At 41.9% G+C, this 21343-nt stretch overlaps 1 protein-coding gene across 1 annotated transcript in view; it reads left to right on the forward strand.

Annotated features, from left to right (window-relative positions):
• Positions 1 to 21125, forward strand: part of LOC140426653 (xenotropic and polytropic retrovirus receptor 1 homolog) — a 507289-nt gene extending 486164 nt beyond the window's left edge. Inside the window, exons 14-15 of the mRNA XM_072511735.1 lie at positions 741 to 950; positions 8541 to 21125. Of these exons, the coding sequence (XP_072367836.1) occupies positions 741 to 950; positions 8541 to 8601 (271 nt within the window). The 3' untranslated portion in view covers positions 8602 to 21125. The remainder of the gene's footprint in view (positions 1 to 740; positions 951 to 8540) is intronic.
• The last annotated feature ends 218 nt before the right edge of the window (positions 21126 to 21343 follow it).

Raw genomic sequence — 21343 nt, forward strand, 5'->3', positions numbered from 1 at the left:
GAGGTGCCTAAAGTAGTGAACAGGGAATGTCTCTGGCTATATTTATATGGACTTCAGTCGAGCTGGTTAGCTAAAATTGAAACTCATGGAATGGAAGTCAAATAGATAAACTGGTTAGGAAATTGGCTCAGCAGCAGAAGATAGGATAACACACTGATTAGCAGGATGTGACGTTTTCATGGAGAAGAGGAGGAGGAGGATGGAGAAACTGGAACAGACGAAGCAGAATTGGGTTCCGATGGTGGGTGGGGTACACTTTAATCACCCAACATGTTACTAAAATACTTTTTAAAGTAAAAATAAATAACTTTCTACCCAGGTGATTAATTCATTATTGCCTATGCTCATAATTAGCAAAATAGGCCTGGAGATTAAGCTGTGGGCAACACTTTGTTAAAAGGCAGCCAGTGTTTGTTAAAACTCAGGAACACACTAGTGCTTGTACACTCCGGTTGACAGAGTGTAATTTTATGACAGCAACAAGCATAATTTTGAACTGTTTGGGAAAGGTTTGGTGTATACTGCACGCTGAAACATTTCTCCTGTGCTCGGTTATCACAATGGGGTGGAGTGAGGCAACCCAGGGGCAATTTTTAAGGGTTTCAGTATTTGCAGCTAGCTGCATGCAAGACTGGCTCAACGATTTGAACAAAAACATAATTTACTTTGCAGTGCCGTGCATTTTGGGGCTGCCATCATCACACTGCTGCTCATTAATGTTGAGTTGTGTTTTGCTGCAGCCGGTTTGTGTGGAATTTTTTCCGTCTGGAGAACGAACACCTGAACAACTGCGGTGAATTCCGTGCCGTACGTGATATCTCGGTGGCACCTCTCAATGCCGACGACCAGACTGTCCTGGAGCAGATGATGGACCTCGAGGATGGCGTGCGGAATCGCCAAAAAAGCAGAGTGTGGAAACGCACTTACAGCATCTCTCTGCGTAAAACACTGTACGTATTGAATTCAAGGGACTCACTCTCAGGCTGCACAGTAACCACAGCAGCAGGGGAATTTGGAATGGAAAGAAGCAACACTTTACAGAACCTAGTAAACAACAAATCAACTTACAGTTGTATTGCACCTTTCGCAATCTCAGCATGTATATTCCAGCCAATTAAAGCAGAGTCACTGTTGTGATGTAGGAGACACAGCTTGCACGCTTAATGCCTAGATAAGATTTTTTAGTGCTGTTGAGGGATACATTTTGGCCAAGACGCCAAGGTGACTAAAGTCACTGTAGTCCCGTGACTGACATTTCAGTTTAATCCCCACTTCCCAAAAGGTGCAGTCTCTGGCTGCAGTGCAATACCAATGCATTGTCATGGATGCTGTCATACTCTGGTGCTCCATTCACAAGTACCTTGTCTACCAGATAACTTGCACCGTGATAATGGAGCTTTCTTTAAGATGGCAGTGTTTGAGAGTGGGATATAGAAAAGGCAGGAAAGCAGCAGACAAGATGGTGCGTGATTGAAGGAGACTTTCATTTCATTTCATCTGATGGGGCCTATCAGTGTACTGATAGAAAAGTGACAGGCCTGGCAACTAAGTCCTTGACTTCTCCATAGCTACCCTATCTGGTTGCACAAGTCACACTCGTGTGTAGCAACATAGCCCACATCTTCAACTGTACTGCACTCCCGTCCGCTCTCCCTCTCCAAGTCCCACAGCTTGCTAGGCCCCCAGAAAATTAACTTCTCTCCTTTAATTTGAAACGCTCATGGCCTCCTCCAGCTGTCCATTTCCATATTCTGACTCCAGGTTATCCCGTCACTCTTCAGGTCACTCTGTTCCTGTCTACGAAGCTCCTTGTTGCGATCCTTCACTTTGCTATCTCCTAAATACCCATTTCAAAACTCCAAGGACTTCTTTGTCACAAAGATTGACTATCTGATCAGCTCCCTCTGCCACCTTGCTCCATTTCCATAGCACACAAAGCCAAACGTCCTCGTCTAAGGATCCACCCCTTTCCTAGCCCTGAACTCACATCCTTCTCCTATCTCTGCTCTTGCCCTCTCCAAGCTCACCTCCTCCTTTGATCCTATTCTAGACAGTTGACCACACAGCCTCCCCATGTTCGGTGATATGGTAAACGGTTCTTTCTCTTAAGATGTTGTCGCTTTCTCCTTTAAATCTGCCGTCTTCACTCCCTCCTCATAAAATCACCCCTGGACCCCACTCCAAACTCAACAGCAACACTTTCCTTCCCCTTAGTTATTATCTGAACCAGACTGTCCACAATCTTGATGTTTGATCTGAGATGAGCTGCTAACCAAATATCCTCATCATCAATCCATAAGACCACCTATTTCCAGCTCTGCTTCAGCTATTCTACAGCTGAATCCTCAAGTGCACATCCAAATACGTAGTTAAATGTTGAGTGTTCCCGCCTCTACCACCATTTCCGGCATTCCCATCATCCTCTTGAGTGAAAACGTTTTTCCTCACATCCCCTCTAAACATTCTGCCCCTTACCTTAAATCATAAAATCCCTACAGTGCAGAAGGCGGCCATGCGGCCCATCGAGTCTGCACCGATCCTCAAAGAGCACCTGAGCTAGGCCCACTCCTCAGCCCAGTCTCCGTAGCCCCACCTAGCCTGAACGCCTTTGGACTGTGGGAGTGAACCAGAACACACGGAAGAAATCTACGCAGACACTGGGAGAAAGTGCAAGCTCCACACAGTCACCCAAGGCCGGAATTGAACCAGTGTCCCTGGTGCTGTGATGCAGCAGTGCTAACAACTGTGCCTCCTGGTTATTGACCCCTCCGCTAAGGAGAAAGGTTCCTTCCTATCTACCCTATCTGTGCTCCTCATATTTTTATATACTGCACTCAAGTCGCCCTCTCATTTTTATACACTTCGCTTCATCCATTCTATGGACATGCATCCCAAGGTCGCTCTGATCCTCTGTACTTCCTAGGATTACTTCATTTGATGCCTTTGTTGCCTGCAAACATGCTGTTCCAATGCATCCTTGTCAGCCTCCCATGTTCTGCACTCAGTAAACTGGCAGCAAGATTCTCTCTTCATGCTGTTTGACAATGAGATTTCCAATTAAAGCCATCCCATGCCGCCGGGAAACCCACTGGTGGGGGGTGCACTGCCAGCAGAAAAGAGAATTCTAAAGGCCAGAGAATTCCGGCCAATGTTATCCAAAGCTCAACAACCCATGTTCTAACTTACACCAAATCCCAGTCACCCGTCATCTCATTGTTCACTGACCTACATTGCAGTGCCTTGATTTTAAGATTCTCCTCCTTGTTTTCAAATCCCTCTATTGCCTCAACCCTCCCCAGCTCTATAATCCCCTCCAGCCCTCTCAACCTTCCTAAGCTGTCTGCGCTCCTGTAATTCTGGTCTTTTGAGCATGCTCCATTTTAATTGTTCCACCATTGATGCCATGCCCTTAGCTGAAAAGGCCCTAAATTATGGCATTCCCTCCCTACATCTCTCCACCTCTCTACATCTTTGTACTCCTTTAAGACACTCCTTAAATCCTACTTCTCCCAATATCTCTATGTGGCTCGTGTCAAGTTGTTTTGTAATGCCCCAATGGGATGTTTTATCAAGTTAAAGGCACTAACTATATAAATATGATTTCTTGTTCTCTCTGATTGCATCATCCCTCCCTTCTTATCGTATCCCTCTTCCCTGCCTTGTGTTGCTTTGAGACATGAGGTACGCTAATTTTAAAGTACCACATTTCTAAATATATATCTGTGGAACTCTTTGTCGCAGAAGACTGTGGAGGCCAAATCACTGAGTGTCTGCAAGGCAGAGTTAGATAGGTTCTTGATTAATAAGGGCATCTGGGGTAATGGGAAGATGGCAGGAGAATGGGGATGAGAAACATATCAGCCATAGTTGAATGGTTGAGTAGACCCGATGTACCGAATGGCCTAATTTTGTTCCTATATCTTATGGTCTTATATTGGCTGTGAAGTGTTTTGAGTGAGGATGTGAAATATGCTATATAAATGCAAGTTTTTTCTTCAGAGCAATTTGGAAGGAGCATACTGCCACCATATGGCGGGAACCTGCACTGCAGCAGCAGTCTCTTCTGCATTATCTTTTTTGTCTGGACTTTACATAATTGATTCAGAGAGGCCTTACCAAACAGAGAAGGGCTTGGTGTGCTTATTTTTGGGCTGAGAAACTTCCTCACGTTCTCTTTATTTATTGTTTTGAAAAAGCAACATTGTATGTTGAAATTTGTGAGATTCACAATTTACTACCTTCGTACTTTTCTTGGGAGTGTAATTTTGAATATGGGATACAATAGATTCTAGTGTGTACATCGAACTGGCAATAAGAATTCTAAAGTTGGCCACAGCGCTCCCAGATCAGTAAAGGGAGAATAGTTAGAATTCTCACAGGTCATTGCTATCCAGTGATTTCTCCTACAAAGTTTGAGGATTTGTGAGCAACAGGAGAGATTAAGATCAGTGATGCCATTGCAGTCAAATATCCTGACAACTATTGAGGTTTGCCCCCTTCACTTAGATGTGCCATGCTTCCTGTCAGTTTACATTCTCCTAATACCATTGCCACTATCTGGGCTCACTTCAGGATCTGGCATCCTCAGAAGGCCAATGAAAGGGATCCCTTAATGGATCCATTTGTTTTGATTGCTGTTGTCCCAGTGAATGAGAATCCTTCAGGTACAAGCTCCTTATCTAAATGGGCAGTAATGTGTGAAACAGTAATTTGTGATATCCCTGCAAGACTAAGACTGAAATGAGAACCTGAATCACTGTTAGTCCACAGGCAGTTTTAACATGCTGCTGGGTGTATATTTAACATGCTGCTGGGTGTATATTTACTGTCCCAACTCAGAAGGGGAGAATTTCCCATTGTACCCAGTTCAAATGGACTTTTAAAATGGCATTGATCTGAAACCCCAAACAGTCAAACAACCAAATCACTTTTCTTGCAGTTTAAAACTTTGTAGATAGTCGGAAATCAGCTTCCTACTGTTGTGTGCTAGGCTGGAGTGTCTTGTGTTCTGCAAAATCTCCCATTGGTGCCGCTTGCCTGTGGTGCTAGCTATTTGGAACAAGCCTGGTCCATCATTCAATTCAGTCAAACTCCATACTGGCAGACCTGATTTAATGTTCCAGCACTCCATTTAGGACACCTTCAGTAAGAGCTGTTTAGTCACACCAGGGGTAGAAATTGGTATGCAAAGAAAAGCCCTGTACCTATTTCAAAACTCTTCAGCTGCATGTATGAAGAACTTACTGGAGCATGCACTGTGTAAGCTACCAGGGTTTTCAGTTATCCAACCTAAACAGCAGCCACTGAAAAATAGTAGAAGTTTATTTTTGAACTTCCTCTTATTTACACCATGAAAAAGCAAGAACGCTGTTCACAACGCCACCTCAATGTTGCCAACCTGTACTTGAACCTCCTGAGTCTCACTTCTCCCATTTATTGGAACTTATGATGCTCCCTGAGCTCAGTGAGAATCTTTCACCCCCTTCGCCTTGTTCCACATACATTTATCTACCAGTGGAAGCAATCTTTCAATGTTTGCCATTGTAAGATCCACGGGTTTCACTCGGGTGTAGTTCTGCAAAGTGGTTAAAAGCCACCCTTATATAATTTACAATGCAGAAGGAGGCCATTCGGCCCATCGAGCCTGCACCAGCCCTTGGAAAAAGCATCCTACCTAAGCCCACACCTCCACCCTATCCTCGCAACCCAGTAACCCCACCCAACCTATTTGGACATGAAGGACAATTTAACATGGCCAATCCACCTAATCTGCACATCTTTGGACTGGGAGAGGAAACCGGAGCACCCGGAGTAAGCACACGGGGAGAACGTGCAGACTCCGCACAAGCCGGGAATCAAACTTGGGACCCTGGAGCTGTGAAACAACTGTGATAACCACTGTGCTACCATGCAGCCAATAAATTCTTACAATTTTTAAAATCACAAATAGGACTCTACATTAATATTTTTCCTCCCTGTAAAGAAACCATCCCTCCCCAACCACAAAACTGTATGAACACCAGTGAAAATGTTGAACATCATAAATATCCAACTCATAGTTTCACAGTCAAAAGAATTACATCTGGGAGTAGACCATTCAGCTCTTTGAGCCTGCACTGCCATTCAGTGACTGATCTTGTACCTCAACTTTCTGTGCTATCCCCATATTTCTCAATTCCCTTAGCAGATAGAAAACAATTGATCTCTGTTTTGCGCCACACAAGTACCAGGCAATGACCATCTCCAACAAGAGAGAATCTAACCACTGTCCCTTGATATTCAATGGCATTACCATCGCTGAATCACCCACATCAACATCCTGGAGGTCACCATTAACCAGAAACTGAACTGGACCAGCCATATAAATACTGTGACTACAAGGGCAGGCCAGAGACTGGGAATTCTGTGGAGAGTAACTTATCCCATGATTCCACAAAGCCCGTCCACCACCTTCAAGTCACACGTCAGGAGTGTGCTGGAATACTCTTCACTTGCCTGGATGAATGAAGCTCCAACAACATTCAAGAAGCTTTACACCATCCAGCAGCCTGCTTGATTGGTATCTCATCCACAAATATTCACTCCCTTCACCATCAATGCACAGCAACAGCAGTGTGTACCATCGACAAGATGCACTGCAAGAATCTCCTTGGGTAGCATCTTCCAAACCCATGACCATTACCATCTAGAAGGGCAAAGGCAGCAGATACATGGGAACATCACCATCTGGAAGTTCCCCTCCAAGTATTCACCATCCTGCCTTGGAAATATATTGGCCGTCCATTCACTGTTGCTGAGTCAAAATCCTGGAACTCCCTACCTAACAGCACTGTGGGTGTACCTACACTACATGGACTGCAACAGTTCAAGAAGGCAACTCACCACTACCTTCTCAATGGGCAATTAGGGCTGGACAATAAATGCTGGCCTAGCCAGCAACACCCACATCCCATAAATGAATACGAAAAGCCACCGCTGAGCATCCACAACTCTGGGGTAGAGAATTCCAATGATTCACACACACCTTTGAATAATGACTCCTCATCTCAGACCTAAATGGCTGCCCCTTATTCCGAGACCGTGACCCGCTATTTCTGTACTCGCCAGACAGGGGAAGCATCCCCGCAGTATATAGTGTCGAGACCTTTAAGAATTGTACATGTTTGACTGAGGTCACTCACATCTCTTAAATTTCAAGGCATTTAAACTCATTTCACAACATCTTAAACATAACGTGCTGCAGGAAGCAACTCTATTCCAAGCCATATTTTTGTCATCTCCTGAGTGAGAACATGGCGAATCTGAACGTCATCTCCATTTTCCTGCTTTTGCTCCATAATCTTTAATATCCTAACCTTTTTTGTTATAAATTTAGAGTATCCCATTCATTTTTTCCAATTAAGGGGCAATTTAGCGTGGCCAATCCACCTACCCTGCACATATTTGGGTTGTGGGGGTGAGACCCACGGAAACATGGGAAGAATGTGCAAACTCCACAAATATCCTAACCTAACAAAAATTTGTCTACCTCCATCTTCTAAATTTTAATTGGCTCCCATCATCCACAGCCTTTTGGAGGAGTTGGTTTCAGATTTTGACAGCTTTGTGTTTTCACCTGACACCAATTTTAAGCCTCTGTCCTGCCCCACTAAAATAGATGGATTGTCTGCATCTACTTTTAACATCTTAAGTGCCTCAATCGCATATCCTGGTGTGTGTGTAACTTCACAGGTGAGGATGTTTTCTGTCAGCAAGGCACAGAAGGGCAGTCAGGTTCAATGGATCCACGGCAAACGGCAAATCAAAGCTATAAAAAGCGCAAACAAAAGCACGGGTTCAAGACTAGAGAAACTGAATTCAAAAGCTGAGAAGTTAAGTTAAACTGACAAAGAACTTTATTTAGACACGCTTGAGGACACCATGTACAGATCAGGTCTTCCCTATTACGAAAAAGGAACTTTGGAGAGGATGCAGAAAAGATTTGTACGGATGATACAAGAAATGGAAAGAAATAACTATCTGGAAAGTCTGAAGAGGGTCTCTTTTACTTTAGATGTGACCTGATCGGGGTCATAAAATTATGAAGCGATTTCGTAGGGTAGATATACAGAGCATGTTTTCACTTGTGAGAAAGTTCAAAACTAAGAGCGATTAACGCAAGATGGTCACTAATAAATCCAGCAAGAATTCAGGATAAATGTATTTACCCAGAGAGTTGTTCAAATGTAGAACTTGCTGGCGCATGGACTAGTTGAATCGAATAGAATATATGCTTTTATGGGGAAGCTAGCTTTAGATGAGGGAGAAAGGATTAGAAAGATGTACTGACAGGGTGACATGAAAAGGGGAGGCTCGTGGAGAATAGACACTGACGTAGGTCAGGTGGGCAGAAGGGCTGTTTCTGTGCTGTAAATTCCCTGTAATTCCATCAGAGGGCAGACATTTCTTTGGGGGGGGCGAGGTGTGGGTCGGCAGGTGATTTGATTGATGCTGTGCATTCTAGCCATTAATTCTTACATTGACCTGTTTCTCGCCCCCAGAGTGAAGCCCCGTGACGCGGCCGTGTTAATCGAAGACACAGATGACGAAGCGTTCACATGAAAGTCAACACCAAGCAGTCACTGTCTTCACACGTTCCAGTTCTACCAGGCACTGAACACAATCTGCCACTGTGTGTGGCAACAGACTCGATTCCATTTTTTCCCCTTTGTTTTAATATATTAATTTAAACCAATTATTAAAAAAAACGTTGTAAAGAACAATTTTACAACCAACAACAAAACATATCCACAAGGATCAAATCTAAACCGAAGAAACTCTGTGCTGGAAAATACCAATTTTCTTTTTGTTTTGTCTGTACTTTTTTTTTCTTCTCTCAGGCTCAGTATAGCTAGGGCTGGTTTAAGCTGGTTTAAACTGGTTTCTTCAAGTCTTTCTGACTGGCTCATGGCCCTGGTTGCACTTGCAGGGAAAGTGCACTTAATTGTACTTCCTACGTGAAGTTATGGTGTTTAAAAAGAAAAATTCATTTTGATATGCATTTGTTCTGTTCCGACTAGAAATGTTCATATTATTTATGAAAGAAATTTGTGTCCTGTCTGTTGATGCAGAAGTTAGTGTCAATGTTCGTTGAACTTTATTTTGTTTTGTGTTTTGGTCAATGCTTAGCTTTCCTCTTGCAAGAAAGCTAAGCATCTTTATTAAGAGTACTTCAAAGCTTTCTAGGTGGCAGTTCCTGCAGAGCTGCCAAACGCAGAGGCCCTGCACCCAACACAGTCCACCAGGTTACATTCCACTGGAACAAGTTACCTATGGCAGGCTGGTCTAATAAAAAAACTTTACCGATGCCACAAAATACATTTGTATTATTTATAAATCATATCACAGCCAGTGGTATCAAGGACTGTTGCAATCATTCTTCATTTCAAATTCTTCTATCAGTGAAATGTTACAATTTACATAACCCAGACATTTCATGGGAAATTCAACATGAATAATCTATTAATTTTTTTGACCAGAGTTTGAATGTCAAATGATGGATTCCTTCAGTGCATGAGTTTAATCTATTATTTAATCCGCTGATCTTCCTTATCATTTCCTGGTATCACTCCGAGATCCTGCTGCTTTCTTGCTGCATGCCCAGCCTGTCATAGTGGCTGCGATGTTGATTGGTGCAGTGAAGATTTTCCCAGGAACCATCAGCACTATTGTTCCAAGAGCTGCCCTTCCTTCCCCATTCCCTGGAGATAGTGCCACAATGAGTTTCTCCAGTAACAGATTCATGGCAGTATGTGACATTTAACCCCATGGGTGGATGTTTCAGTGGAGCCACCTTAAGACCCAGTTCAGTCAGCCAAAGCCTAGATCAGTGGTGAGGTTTCAATGCAGTGAGTTTGTGTTATTGTGCTAACGATCTGTTGCACATTTCAGGGTTTAGAATTCACTGTTAATGTATGTCACTGTGAAAGTTAGTAGTAGTGAAGTTGGAAATTGCTCATTGATCGCTCATGTCATGTTCTGAATTCATTCCATCTACCTAATCGTAACAGGGATTTTTGTTTTTTAATGTAGTTGATTTAGCTGGATTGGGACAATCAGAAAGTACCTTCTAATAATGAATCTCTTCTGACATAGTCTTAAGAGGGCTCCATTGTAGCAAAGAACCTGTGACCCTGGGCGTACGCAAAAGAAATCAAGGTAAGTGCGGGCCTAGGCAAGGACATTTAAGTCTCGCTCTGTGTCAGAGATCTCAACGTCTCATGACTGAGCCTGGTTAAACAGTGGTTCACAATTTGTTACCGATGTCGAATGGGTGGGGGAAGACTTCATTGTAAAGGAGCTCTGAGTTTGGCTCGCTTGTATGCAGGACTGCCTTCACAACAGAGTATATAACTTAGCACAATCATTTGGAACTGGAAGTTGAAGCAAATGCGTGAGCATTGGATATGATCAAAGTTTTGGGTGAATGAATCATTCATAAACAAAATAATGGCTTAAAAAACACTTTCCAAATCTCTTTCACTGGCACAAATTCACAATATTCACCCATGTTTCGGTTTGCAGCAGTAGCTTGTATTATATGGAATTTGACATTCCTGTTGCCTTCTGTTAATAAAATGTACAGAAAAATGGATGTGATTAAGTCATATGGTAACACCTGAAAAGGAAGCGGGAGAAAAGGAGCACCAGCTAGCTAGGCTGAATGTGAACTTCTCTGAATGCGGTAGCTCAGGAAACCTGATTCAGGCAATTTCACAGCGCAAGCATTGGTAGCCTTTTATTTCTTGGGTCCGCTTCCATTGAAAGCACTTACATAATGGAGTGAGTTCCTGTTGTGGTTGAATCTGGCTTGTTTATATTTGTGGGGGCAGACTCAACAACAAGGGGAACTGCGCAGACAAAGTAAGTAGCCGGTCACATTGGCGAATCCAGCCTAGCATGAATGCTGAATGAAGCTTTGTATTGCTCAGCAATAGGGCAAGTGAGGGCTGGAAGTTGTCTGCAACATAAGCTCCTGTATGAGATGTGAGAGCGCAGAGATAGAAGGAAACTTTTGAGAGGTTACTTTGAGAAAACTAGCCAGGAAAATAAATGGATGTGCGCTAGCATTGTTATGACGCTGTGTCAGGTGACCATTATGACAAATGCAATGCTCTGTGACCAACAATAGAATTGAGGTTTGATGAAGCAATACAAGAGTTCAGAATTAATGCAGGACGAGTGTGCATTATTCGATCTCTTGGTTTGGGTTCAATAGCCTAATTATGAATGAGACTCAACCTAAACCTAAATGTAGAAGCAAAAGGTGAACCAACTGCAAGTCCAGATTGCCAAATATTTTTCAGGGAGCAATTTTATATTTTTTCTTAATTTTAATCTGGTGGTCAATTTGCTAAATGGAATTGTGACACAATGATTAGCTTTCACTAAAAATTCTGAACATGCATTATATATTTTCTTTTCTGAATTGGGGATAGAGTTTGCTGATTTTCTGACAGTCCCATTCTATGTGGTTTACCCTTCCCCTCTCCTTCCACCCCACAGATATAAATAAAAGCCAGCCAACCTTTGTAGACTCACTAGCTAAAAAATCTGCCTCTGTGGGTAGCAAAGTTGCAATAGCGCAGGTAATAATGGAGAGCAGCAGAAGGTTACTGTCCATGTTTGGAGGTACATGTTTGGAGACACATGTCTCATCCCTTTACCTCCTTTATTAGTTCCTCACAGAGACTGGATAAGCTTGGATTGAGGGACATGGGACATTCCATCGCCTGCTCTGCACAATCACCCAAAAGCTAAACGCATCTTTTGCTTGTAGGAAGATTTCATTGCTGGAAGTTTTGAACAAGGAGACTAAGCATAGGATCAATCTTCCTTTTTATTGTTAATATACAAAGACACGGAACTCTTCAGGGTGGCATATTTATATTTTATACCGTTGAAGGGAATGGTGCCACAGGGTTGCTTGAAGTCACTGCTCAACCTACATCGCTTTCTTGTGTATAGAGAACTGGAGAACCCAAGAAGATTCATTAATTTTTTTTTAAATAAGAATCAAATCCATGAGCATTGATGATTTATGTTCTTGGATAGAGATAATCATCTAGCCTATTCTAAACTACACATCATTTTAAAACCAGTGACAGGGCCATTCTGAAACACACCCTCTCTGAAACCAGTGACAGATCCATTCTAAAACACACACCTCTTGAACCAGTGGCTGACCAATTCTAAAATACACACCCTTTAAAACTAGTGACTGGCCCATTCTATAAAACACACGCTCTCAAATTATTCTGAAACACACACTTTCTCGAACCAGTAATTGGCCATTCTAAAACAAACCATCTCTAAGACTCTTGACTGGCTATTCTAAAACACCCCCCCTAGAACCAGTGACTGGCCCATTCAAAATCACACTCCTCTAGAACCAGTGACTGGCCCATTCTAGAACCAGTGATCGGCCATTCTAAAATACATCCTCCTCGAGAACTTGTTACTACTCTATTCAAAAAAACACACCACCTGGAACCAGTGACTCTAAAAGACTACCCCCCCCCTCCCAGAAGCAGGTATTGGCCTATTCTAAAGCAATAACATCTATTTTTATTTATTTACAGGACATGGATGTCACTGGCTAGGCATTTATTTCCTATCCCTAATTGTCCTTGAGATGAACGTATGTTTCACTGGTGTTGCCTATTCGTTAGACACTGCTCTATTTCATGCGCTCTCAGCAATTGTCATCCCACAGTCAATATATTTGCCGTCAGCTGATGGAATGGTCACTATCAATTAGGCCACCAGTTGGAAAATTGTATCCAGGAAAATGCAGAAATATATGCAGTGTCATTGTGTTTGATAGTTCTAACAATTATTTATAAAGATATGAAATTAATTAGAGGAGATTAACTGTGTTGACCATCAAACACCCTTGATTTCCTACTGGCAGAGTTAGAGTACAGTGGGGGGAGTATTCAAGCTGTGATATCAACACTAGGAGATGAGTTGCTCCAATTACTGGTCCAAAGTTGTCTCCTTTTTTTTAAAAAAACTCCATTATTTTCTCCCTCTTTAGTTTGCCACCCATTGGTTCCTAAAACAGTTGGATCTGGCTTACATCCTAAATCACCGTCCCCGCCCCCCCCCCGGAAAAGAACTCCACCGACTAGCTCTGGAATGTTCGTAGGAACTGAAGCAAGGGATGCCTGGCTTGACGTAATCTCATAAGTAGAACATCCATACCATTCACCACACTTTCCTGCTGAAGGGCCTGAGAATGCAGGAACTCACTCTGCCTGAAATTAAGAGTGCAAAGAGCATACTAGTCTTAACAATCTTGGACTGCTGCAGGATAGGAATTCTCTCTTTGTTGGCATCGGGTAGCAGCAGAGAAGTACAGGCAAAGCTGTCCACAATTGAGATCATCCCATTCCACCCAACAGAGTGGCAAATTAGATTGGAGTGATAGAGAATTAAGGCCAAAATCTTAATGGTCACACAGTGAAAAGATGTAATCTGCTCCATGCAGGTAATTTAAAAGGTGTTATCACAACATCATTGTTTGCAGATAGTTAAGTGCCAACCTGTCTAATAACCTAAACCAAAAATTAACTCTGGAAAAAGTAACGGGTAGCTGAGCTATTGTTTTCCTAATATTTCATGAAAGTGGATGTTATTGTGAAAACAAGATCTTTGTTGTGGTTTTTGTGGACCTTGTGTATTCCCATTCTTGGCCGCAAAGATACACCTTTGTTACTCTTTTACAGAACATCCACAGTGAGCATTTTCGAACTGCTGTTTAATCCGTGAAAGAAGATTAAGTTCACCTATGTGGCAACGAGCCAAGCAAAGCTGCATGCGATCATAACCTGTGCAGTCAGCTTGTCCTAATTAACCTACACAGTAATTAATACGTTCTCAACTCCCAATTGTTGGAAAGAACTGTCACAGTTATAACCAATTTAAAAACCCAAATGGCAGAAAATTCCATGAGACAAAGCTCAGCTTTATTACTGGCGCAGTCGTACTGATCATCCCCATTTGGTGCTGCTCCATTCTCTGATTCACTTGCCTGGTCCTGGATTTGGTTTTAGAAAGTCTGGCAAAATGGCCCCGACTCCTCCCCAACAAATGCCTCTTCACCTTACCAGCAAGCACCACATTCTCAGACAGAAGGGATGAGCCTTACACTGTACTTCAATCACTGATACTGCTAAGCCAGCTTCGGGGAGCTGTGTAATTTGGGTACTGCCCCTTTGTTCCTCCAGGGAAGAGCCAGGGCTCAGTAAACATCACTTCCATTCTCGTTCCCTTAGTCCCAGAATGTGGAATGAAGAGCGGAAACTTCAATTTTGCTGGGCTCTGCAAAGTAGCATTAGCATCTGGCTGTCTTATTCAGAAGAGCCAGGCTACTAAGCCATTGGTCTGTTTTAACGTTAAGGGTACACACTCAATTGTCTCTGATAGCTGGACCATTTATGCTGCATTAAATCAGTGTCTCAGGAGTTGAGCTTGATCTCAAAAACTGCAAAAAAAAAAGGTTAAGATAACAGCGAATCCCATCTGTAAATATTCTGAAGCCAGCTTTAGTTCCAACAGTAGCCTTGGTTTTCATGCTGCTATATTGCTCCGCACAGATGATGAAAGACTTGAGCCTTACAAAGAGCAGAGTCCGTGATTTCCCCAATAGTGACCCAAATCTTTCACCTCTACTAATGTTGCCACCCTCTATTGGCAGTTATTGGGACGTCTGACTTTTGCCTTTGTTCTTTGTCACCTATGCTCTAAACATTGCTTTCGCTTCACCAAATGCAAATGTCCGAAAAGAAAATCTGCTTTTTCTATGTCTGTCTCTGTTGACGAAAAAATTGTGAAAGTTTAGTTGTGGAGTTAGGATGATTTTTAGTTGTAGCTGTCGCTAGCACCAGAGTCATATGTTTCGAGACTGCACCAGTGTAGCAGTGTCTCATAATTATTATTTTCCCCTCGGATCTGTTGCCTTTATCTTTAAGGATTTCCTGTTAACAAAGAAACATTCATTCAAATACAACAAAGTTACTTGCAGCTACAATGCGATTGGACAACTGTAGCTACCAGTAGCACTGTAATCTGAGGGGACAGCTGATTCCCCTGTGTTTTATTTCTCTCTTTAATTTATATTTATTTAAAATGTAGTGTTTAGAATCCTTGAGCACCGGATGAGCAGAAGAATAGAGAGCTGTGTAATCATTTAACATCTGGGCTCTAAATATACAGCTGCATGTTAATAAAGAGACATGGTGGGCACACTGAGAATGAAGAGAACAACTCAATCAGGTTACTACTGAGCACACGTCCACAGCACACGTCCACAGCGCTCAGACACCCACAGCCTGGTATTAGACAGAGGTTTGCGAATTGGAAGGAGTGGGTGCCCTTTGGAGATTTGAATTAAACCACATCATTAATTTGCACCTCACCAATGCTGCTGACACTGGCTTGAAAATTTGTGAGTGGGACTATTTGCATCCTCTCTACTGCAATTCCATAGGAGGGAAGAAGGCCACAAACGGTCTTACTGTAGACATATAAAAAATGGTTACTGATGTTTGCTTCATCCTCACTGTCTGAATCATTTTCTTTGTTATTGTCCTAAATGTCTGATCTTTGTCCTTCTGCCCATCCGCTCACCCCAACGCAATTAAATCTATAGCCATCTTAGTGATGACACTACACACACACACACACACATGTCCTGGCCTAGTATCAGGGTTAATGCACAGGTCGTTATTGGATATGGTTAAAACCTGCACTGTAAAATGACTCTACTTGGGGATATCATTCTTGTAGCTACCTTGTGAAGCAGTACAGACAAGTTTTGATTTATTTTTTTAAATTGAGACTGTCCTGCAGAGTGTTGACTTTGAGTTCTATCTGGTGCATCCTAAATAAATATTTCCCCTTTTGCTTATTTGTAATCTTTTCCATTAGGTAGCAAGATTCCTCGATGCATAGTCTGACACTCTTTTATTTCAGAGGTTGCGTAGAATAGGTTTCTATAGATCTGATTCATGTTAACAAGACCTATAAGTGTCACTCTTAACAGCACGGGTCAAAGGTCAGCAAACCAAACCATGCTGTCATCACAGTTGATTTGAATCACTTTGGTCATTTCATTTACAATATCCACATATTAAAGGAGAGTTTAAAAAGTAATATGGTCATGTTTCTACCTTATAATGTAGCATCATGCCCTTGAGCCACCATCTGAGCTGATTAATCATTGCTTATGGTCCAAGGGGTCAAAATGAGTGACCAGGGTGTTTTATGAGTAAAATACTAAAAAAACTGACATTTTTCTGCTAGTTTTTAAATGGAGGATGGTGTCACATGACCAGTGAAAGTAGCTAATTCTGAGTTTCAATTTATAAAATGACAAGAAAAGATGGTCATCAGTTAGAACATGGTGTCCTACTTATCAAATTCTCACTAAATCAGGTTATAGGGTGATCTTTAAGGATTGTATTGCTATATTAATACAAGATGATGGTGTAAATATTTATTGATGCTCAGCAAGGTTAAGTGATTTTCCTACATTATAGTATTAAGTACACTCCAAACCTGCTTCATTGGCTGTAAACCGCTTGGGATGTCCTGTGGGTATGAATGGCTGCATAAATGCACGACTTTCATTATTTTTCCTATCTAAAGTGGGTTATTTGTCCAAGTTTCAAGCAGTTCTGGGTCACATGTTATCTAAAAGCCTCAACACGCTCTTCTCACATGTTCTTGTATCCCAGTGTCTGATTGCCCCCTTCTATTGCGAGGCTGGTCACAATTAGTCACTCCAAACATTCACTATTCTCCCTCCTCAAACATAATCCATCTAAAAACCCCTCACCTTATCCAACTACGGGCTTTCTTGGTGAAAGTTGCCTGAATGCCTATGTAAGCTTTATCAAAATGCATTGAACTCTGCCCTTTTCTTCAAATGGTTTAGTAAGGAGAGAGTTCCCATTGTTTACCCATCATAGCACCTGCTATCAAACATCATGTTGAATATTCTCTCCGCATTAATCTCATTGTCTCCTTCCCTTCCTGGAACTTCCAAATCCGAATGCACTAATAATTCACGTGGGAATAAATGGAACAGGATGATCATCTTGGTAATGGGTGAAGCCAAGCATTAAAGGGATACAGCCCTCTTTTCATCCACAGCCTCCATGCATTGATCCATAACATTTTCTAAACAATCAGTAACAACATTCAGCAACCTTGCAGAAACAAAACTGAAATATTTTCAAATGCATATGGTTGTAGCAGCAGGCTAAGTGCAGACACAAAAGTCCAATTATATTAATCCCAGAGCTTGTATAATGGGATGATGGAGGGGGGGGGGTGGAATCTTGAACCTATTAGTGATCATTATGATATTATTCAGTTCTGGGTTAGGTTTCTCCTTCCTGCGCACACAATTTCAAAGGTAGCTCTTCACCGTGGGTTGAAATACCAAATATTCCCATTAGCACTTACTGTCAGTCCCTGTGATATAGCCCCAAGGTGTCCACCTCACAGATGGTTAGAAGCTTCCACAGAACAAAATTCAGAGCCCAGATGACAAGTAGATTATGAAAATAAACATGCAGCAGTGTTTTTAGTGTGTTTTAACATATATATATATATACTTGTGTCCTTGGCTATTTCATCTGTTTTTTTGCAGGACACTATTCCACGTTTGACATGTACAGTAGCTTTCCCCTGCCAGCAGCACTGTTGATAGTATGATGCTTATGAGTCCTGTTATTTGAACAAAGTGAATATGGAATGTGATTCGTCCTATATTGATGCTCTTTTCCTGCTCCCCTCACTATTGCTGACTAGTTGCTTGCAATTCCATAATGTAAAAGCAAAGTTTGCCATGCGGTCTTTGTAGTCTGTGGCGTGCCCTGTTGATGATGCGCATTGTGATAATTGATGTCTGTGGAAGATAGATGGTGAATAGATTTCTGTGGTTTAAGTGTTGATCTCGGAGAAGGATACAATTTCTCCGCCTCCCTTTAATAGAATAGTTTGTAAAAATGGTGATTGGTTTCTCTGCACTGTATTCTGATGGTCTCTGGTGATCTTGAGTTGTACTTCTGTACCCACCACAATCCTGGCATTGTTGGTTTTATAAACCACTTTGTTTATTTTTCTTTCAGTGGGGAACACTTGAAATGTACAACTCCTTCCTCTTCTTTTTCCCATTTGTCTTCCCTGCATTTCTTTTTGCAAATATTGTTTTGATACGATTATACTATAAAATGTACCAAGTTTTAAAAGTACCTAACTTACTTTGGCACTAATGTCACACCCTAGTTCTATCTGATTCATGAACATGCCAACACCTACACTAATTGGGGTGAATCCAGTAATAGCTCTTCAACCAATTCCCCATCACTTTCTGGTGTGGTGAGATTTCTGAGCAAGTTTTCTATTCCATTGGGGAAAGCAGACCCACAAAGGGTTACTTCTCCTCTTTGATCCTTGCTGAAACCTGCTTGTGTGTGAGGGCAGGATTAGACTGGGCTTCGATGCCCTGTAACCACTTCGCTCACTGATAGTGTGAAGAATAGTCAACTTTAACGCCATGTTTTACCTTGCAGTTACCTACCAGCAGACAGAATCAAGCACGGGAATCTGTTGTTCTCTATGGCTTAGTTTTACACCAGATATTAACTTTGCCATTAGCCTGTTGTAGGGAAGATGTGACACTCCGCAATAAAGTGAATATGAGCCCTTGATGAAAAACCAAATCCCAACGGTCAGAGTGCTGCTGATGGGCAACTTTCAATAGAACTTGAAGTGTAGAGGAGGCATTCAGCCTATTTGTCCAAACCTGTGCCTATGTTTCAAACAAACCTCTGCCACCATTCTTCATCTAATCCTATCAGCACACACTTCTGATCCTTACTTTTTCTCTTGTACTTAGCTAACTTTCCCTCAATATGTCAAGTGTTTAAAAACATTATGACAATATTGCAAACCCAGATTTATATCTAGAATGTAACCCCTCATTTTCCCCAATAGCTTGGTTGCAAAAGGCAACATCATTTTGAGGCTACTTTGGACAGTGTTGTCGCCCCCAGTTGAGTTCTTGGTCTGAACTCCATTATCTTGATCCAAGTAGAGCGGACAGTAGGAAACGGACAGTCGGCCTCAGTGCCCATACCTTAAAAAGAGGGGAAAAATCAGCTTCTGAATGCTGGTTAACCCAGCAACTCCAGTTGGTGTTTCCCTTTGTAAGGATGGGGATAAGAAGCCCTTGCAGTCAAATGTGTGCTGGCACTCACTGACCAAGGCAGTGGGGATAGCTGATGCCCTGGAATTGTACACCAACAGCCAGAACAAAACCAGAGTAAGCAAACCTGACCAAACTCTCTGGTAACTGGGTCTCCACATAGAGTCTTCATCCTGAACAGAAACCTCATCAAAGAGGATCAAATTGTTGTGTGTTTTTCACACTGTCAATAACTAAGGTTTAACAGCAACATGTTTTCAAATCCTTCAACTGTCATAATTCAGTGGCCAGGTTGGATTTTAAATGGCTCTTCTCCTGACTGGCTAACATGGATTAGATGCAATAAATCCCACAAGGACGATGTGGCAAATCTATCGAATCAAGTTTAGTTGCCAAAGTTGATAACCCATTATCAGTGACCAAACAAAAATTGCAGAACTTTTGATTCTCTCATCCCTCTGTTCCTTCTCTGACTTGGTGGGGCAAGTCACTTTCAGCAGGCACCACTTGTGATCATTGGACCACTGATCCGCTTGAGTCTGTACGTACACTGTGACTGCAGCACTGGGTTGCGAGAGTTGGAACATAGGTTTCAGGCTGCTGCTAGAGGGAAGTAGGGTAGAGGCTGGTGGAGGGCGGACTCTCACTCTACTTTGCTCCAGAGTCCATTGAAGGTTGGCCTCTCGAGTTTACTCCTTAACCTTTTAACGATCGGACACAGCTTCTGTGGGTGGACTATAAATGCAGTCTAAGAGTAGTCGTGGCATGTCTTGACCAGTGAAAAAGTGATTAAATGTTTCCTCATGCCAACCTTTGACCCATATCATTGACTGGTTTATCAGCCTAACTCGGAGTTGTATATCGCATGTGTTCCCTTTGGGATCTTTTCCCATTGTCACGAGTGCATCCGTCTTGCCAGCACTGCATTTATCCTTGCCTTTCACCTTCCCATGATCCATTTAAACAACAAAAGGTTTTGTTTTTGCCAATTTTTTGATACAACGCACCAGAAAATCCAAAGGAAGTCACAATCAAAAATAAATCTGTACTAGTGAAGGTTTCTGTCGTACAGCTGTAATCAGTGTTTGTTTGTACAAAGTATCAATGATCAGCAATCAGTATTACCTCTAATGTACAAAGATTGGTGTAAAATTTGTTCTTGTTAGTTTGTTTTTAGAGGATAAAACCATTGATTTCCAAACCACTCCCACCTTTTCTAGGAAATTAAGCTGTTTCTCTTCATGTCGCCTGTACTTTCTTGTGCAACATTTTAATCCTCTAAAAATTAGGAGTGATTGTGTTGGTTTTTTTATTTGTAAATAATTAACGAGCTAATGTAAGATGTCAGGATAAGATGCTTTTGGCTTGTTTCATTCCTAATAACAAATATTGGAAAGTGCCATTCACCTTCACCCTACTAATCAAGTCCCAAATTGGGGAGATGGACAACCTGTGAAGCGTTGAATGTTCGATTTCTCAAAGTTAGAAGGTTATAAATGCTCTTCAAGAAATAGGGATGATAATCTTTGGTTTTATATATTACAGCGTTCTGACATTCCTAGAACTGTTTCTGATGAGTGTTTTCAATAGATTTGTCCTTATGCCATCTGTATGTATTTATTTAGTTGCTCTTTAACTGGTTAATGTTACCCTAGGATGACTGTGTCTCTGATCCCAATTTTCTCTCAGTCTCAGAGATGTGCTTGTGACAATGGGGGGGAGGGTTTAGTTCTGATTTTGATGTTAACACTTGTGAAATTTTATATTGTACCGTCTCTGCATCTTATTCTGCTGAACGGGATTTTTACTACCGCAGATTGTTACCCGTTAGTTCTGAAATAAAATTTTACTCCTGCATTCAGAATTGGAATATTTGCCTGATGTCACATATTAAGCTGTCTTTGCCCCGTGGTGTTGCAGTAGTGTCAGCATTAACCATTCACATTTGAACCTGCATCATGTGTGAGATACTTCGAATCTCAACAAAAGTCAGTTGAAGAAATGGTAACCAGTGTTGTGATATTAGGTAGGTACCGCTTACCAGGTACAAAAACCCAACTGAAGTGGGGCCATGGTTTGAGG

Source organism: Scyliorhinus torazame, chromosome 7 (assembly GCF_047496885.1).
Source record: "Scyliorhinus torazame isolate Kashiwa2021f chromosome 7, sScyTor2.1, whole genome shotgun sequence".
Lineage (NCBI taxonomy): Eukaryota > Metazoa > Chordata > Chondrichthyes > Carcharhiniformes > Scyliorhinidae > Scyliorhinus > Scyliorhinus torazame.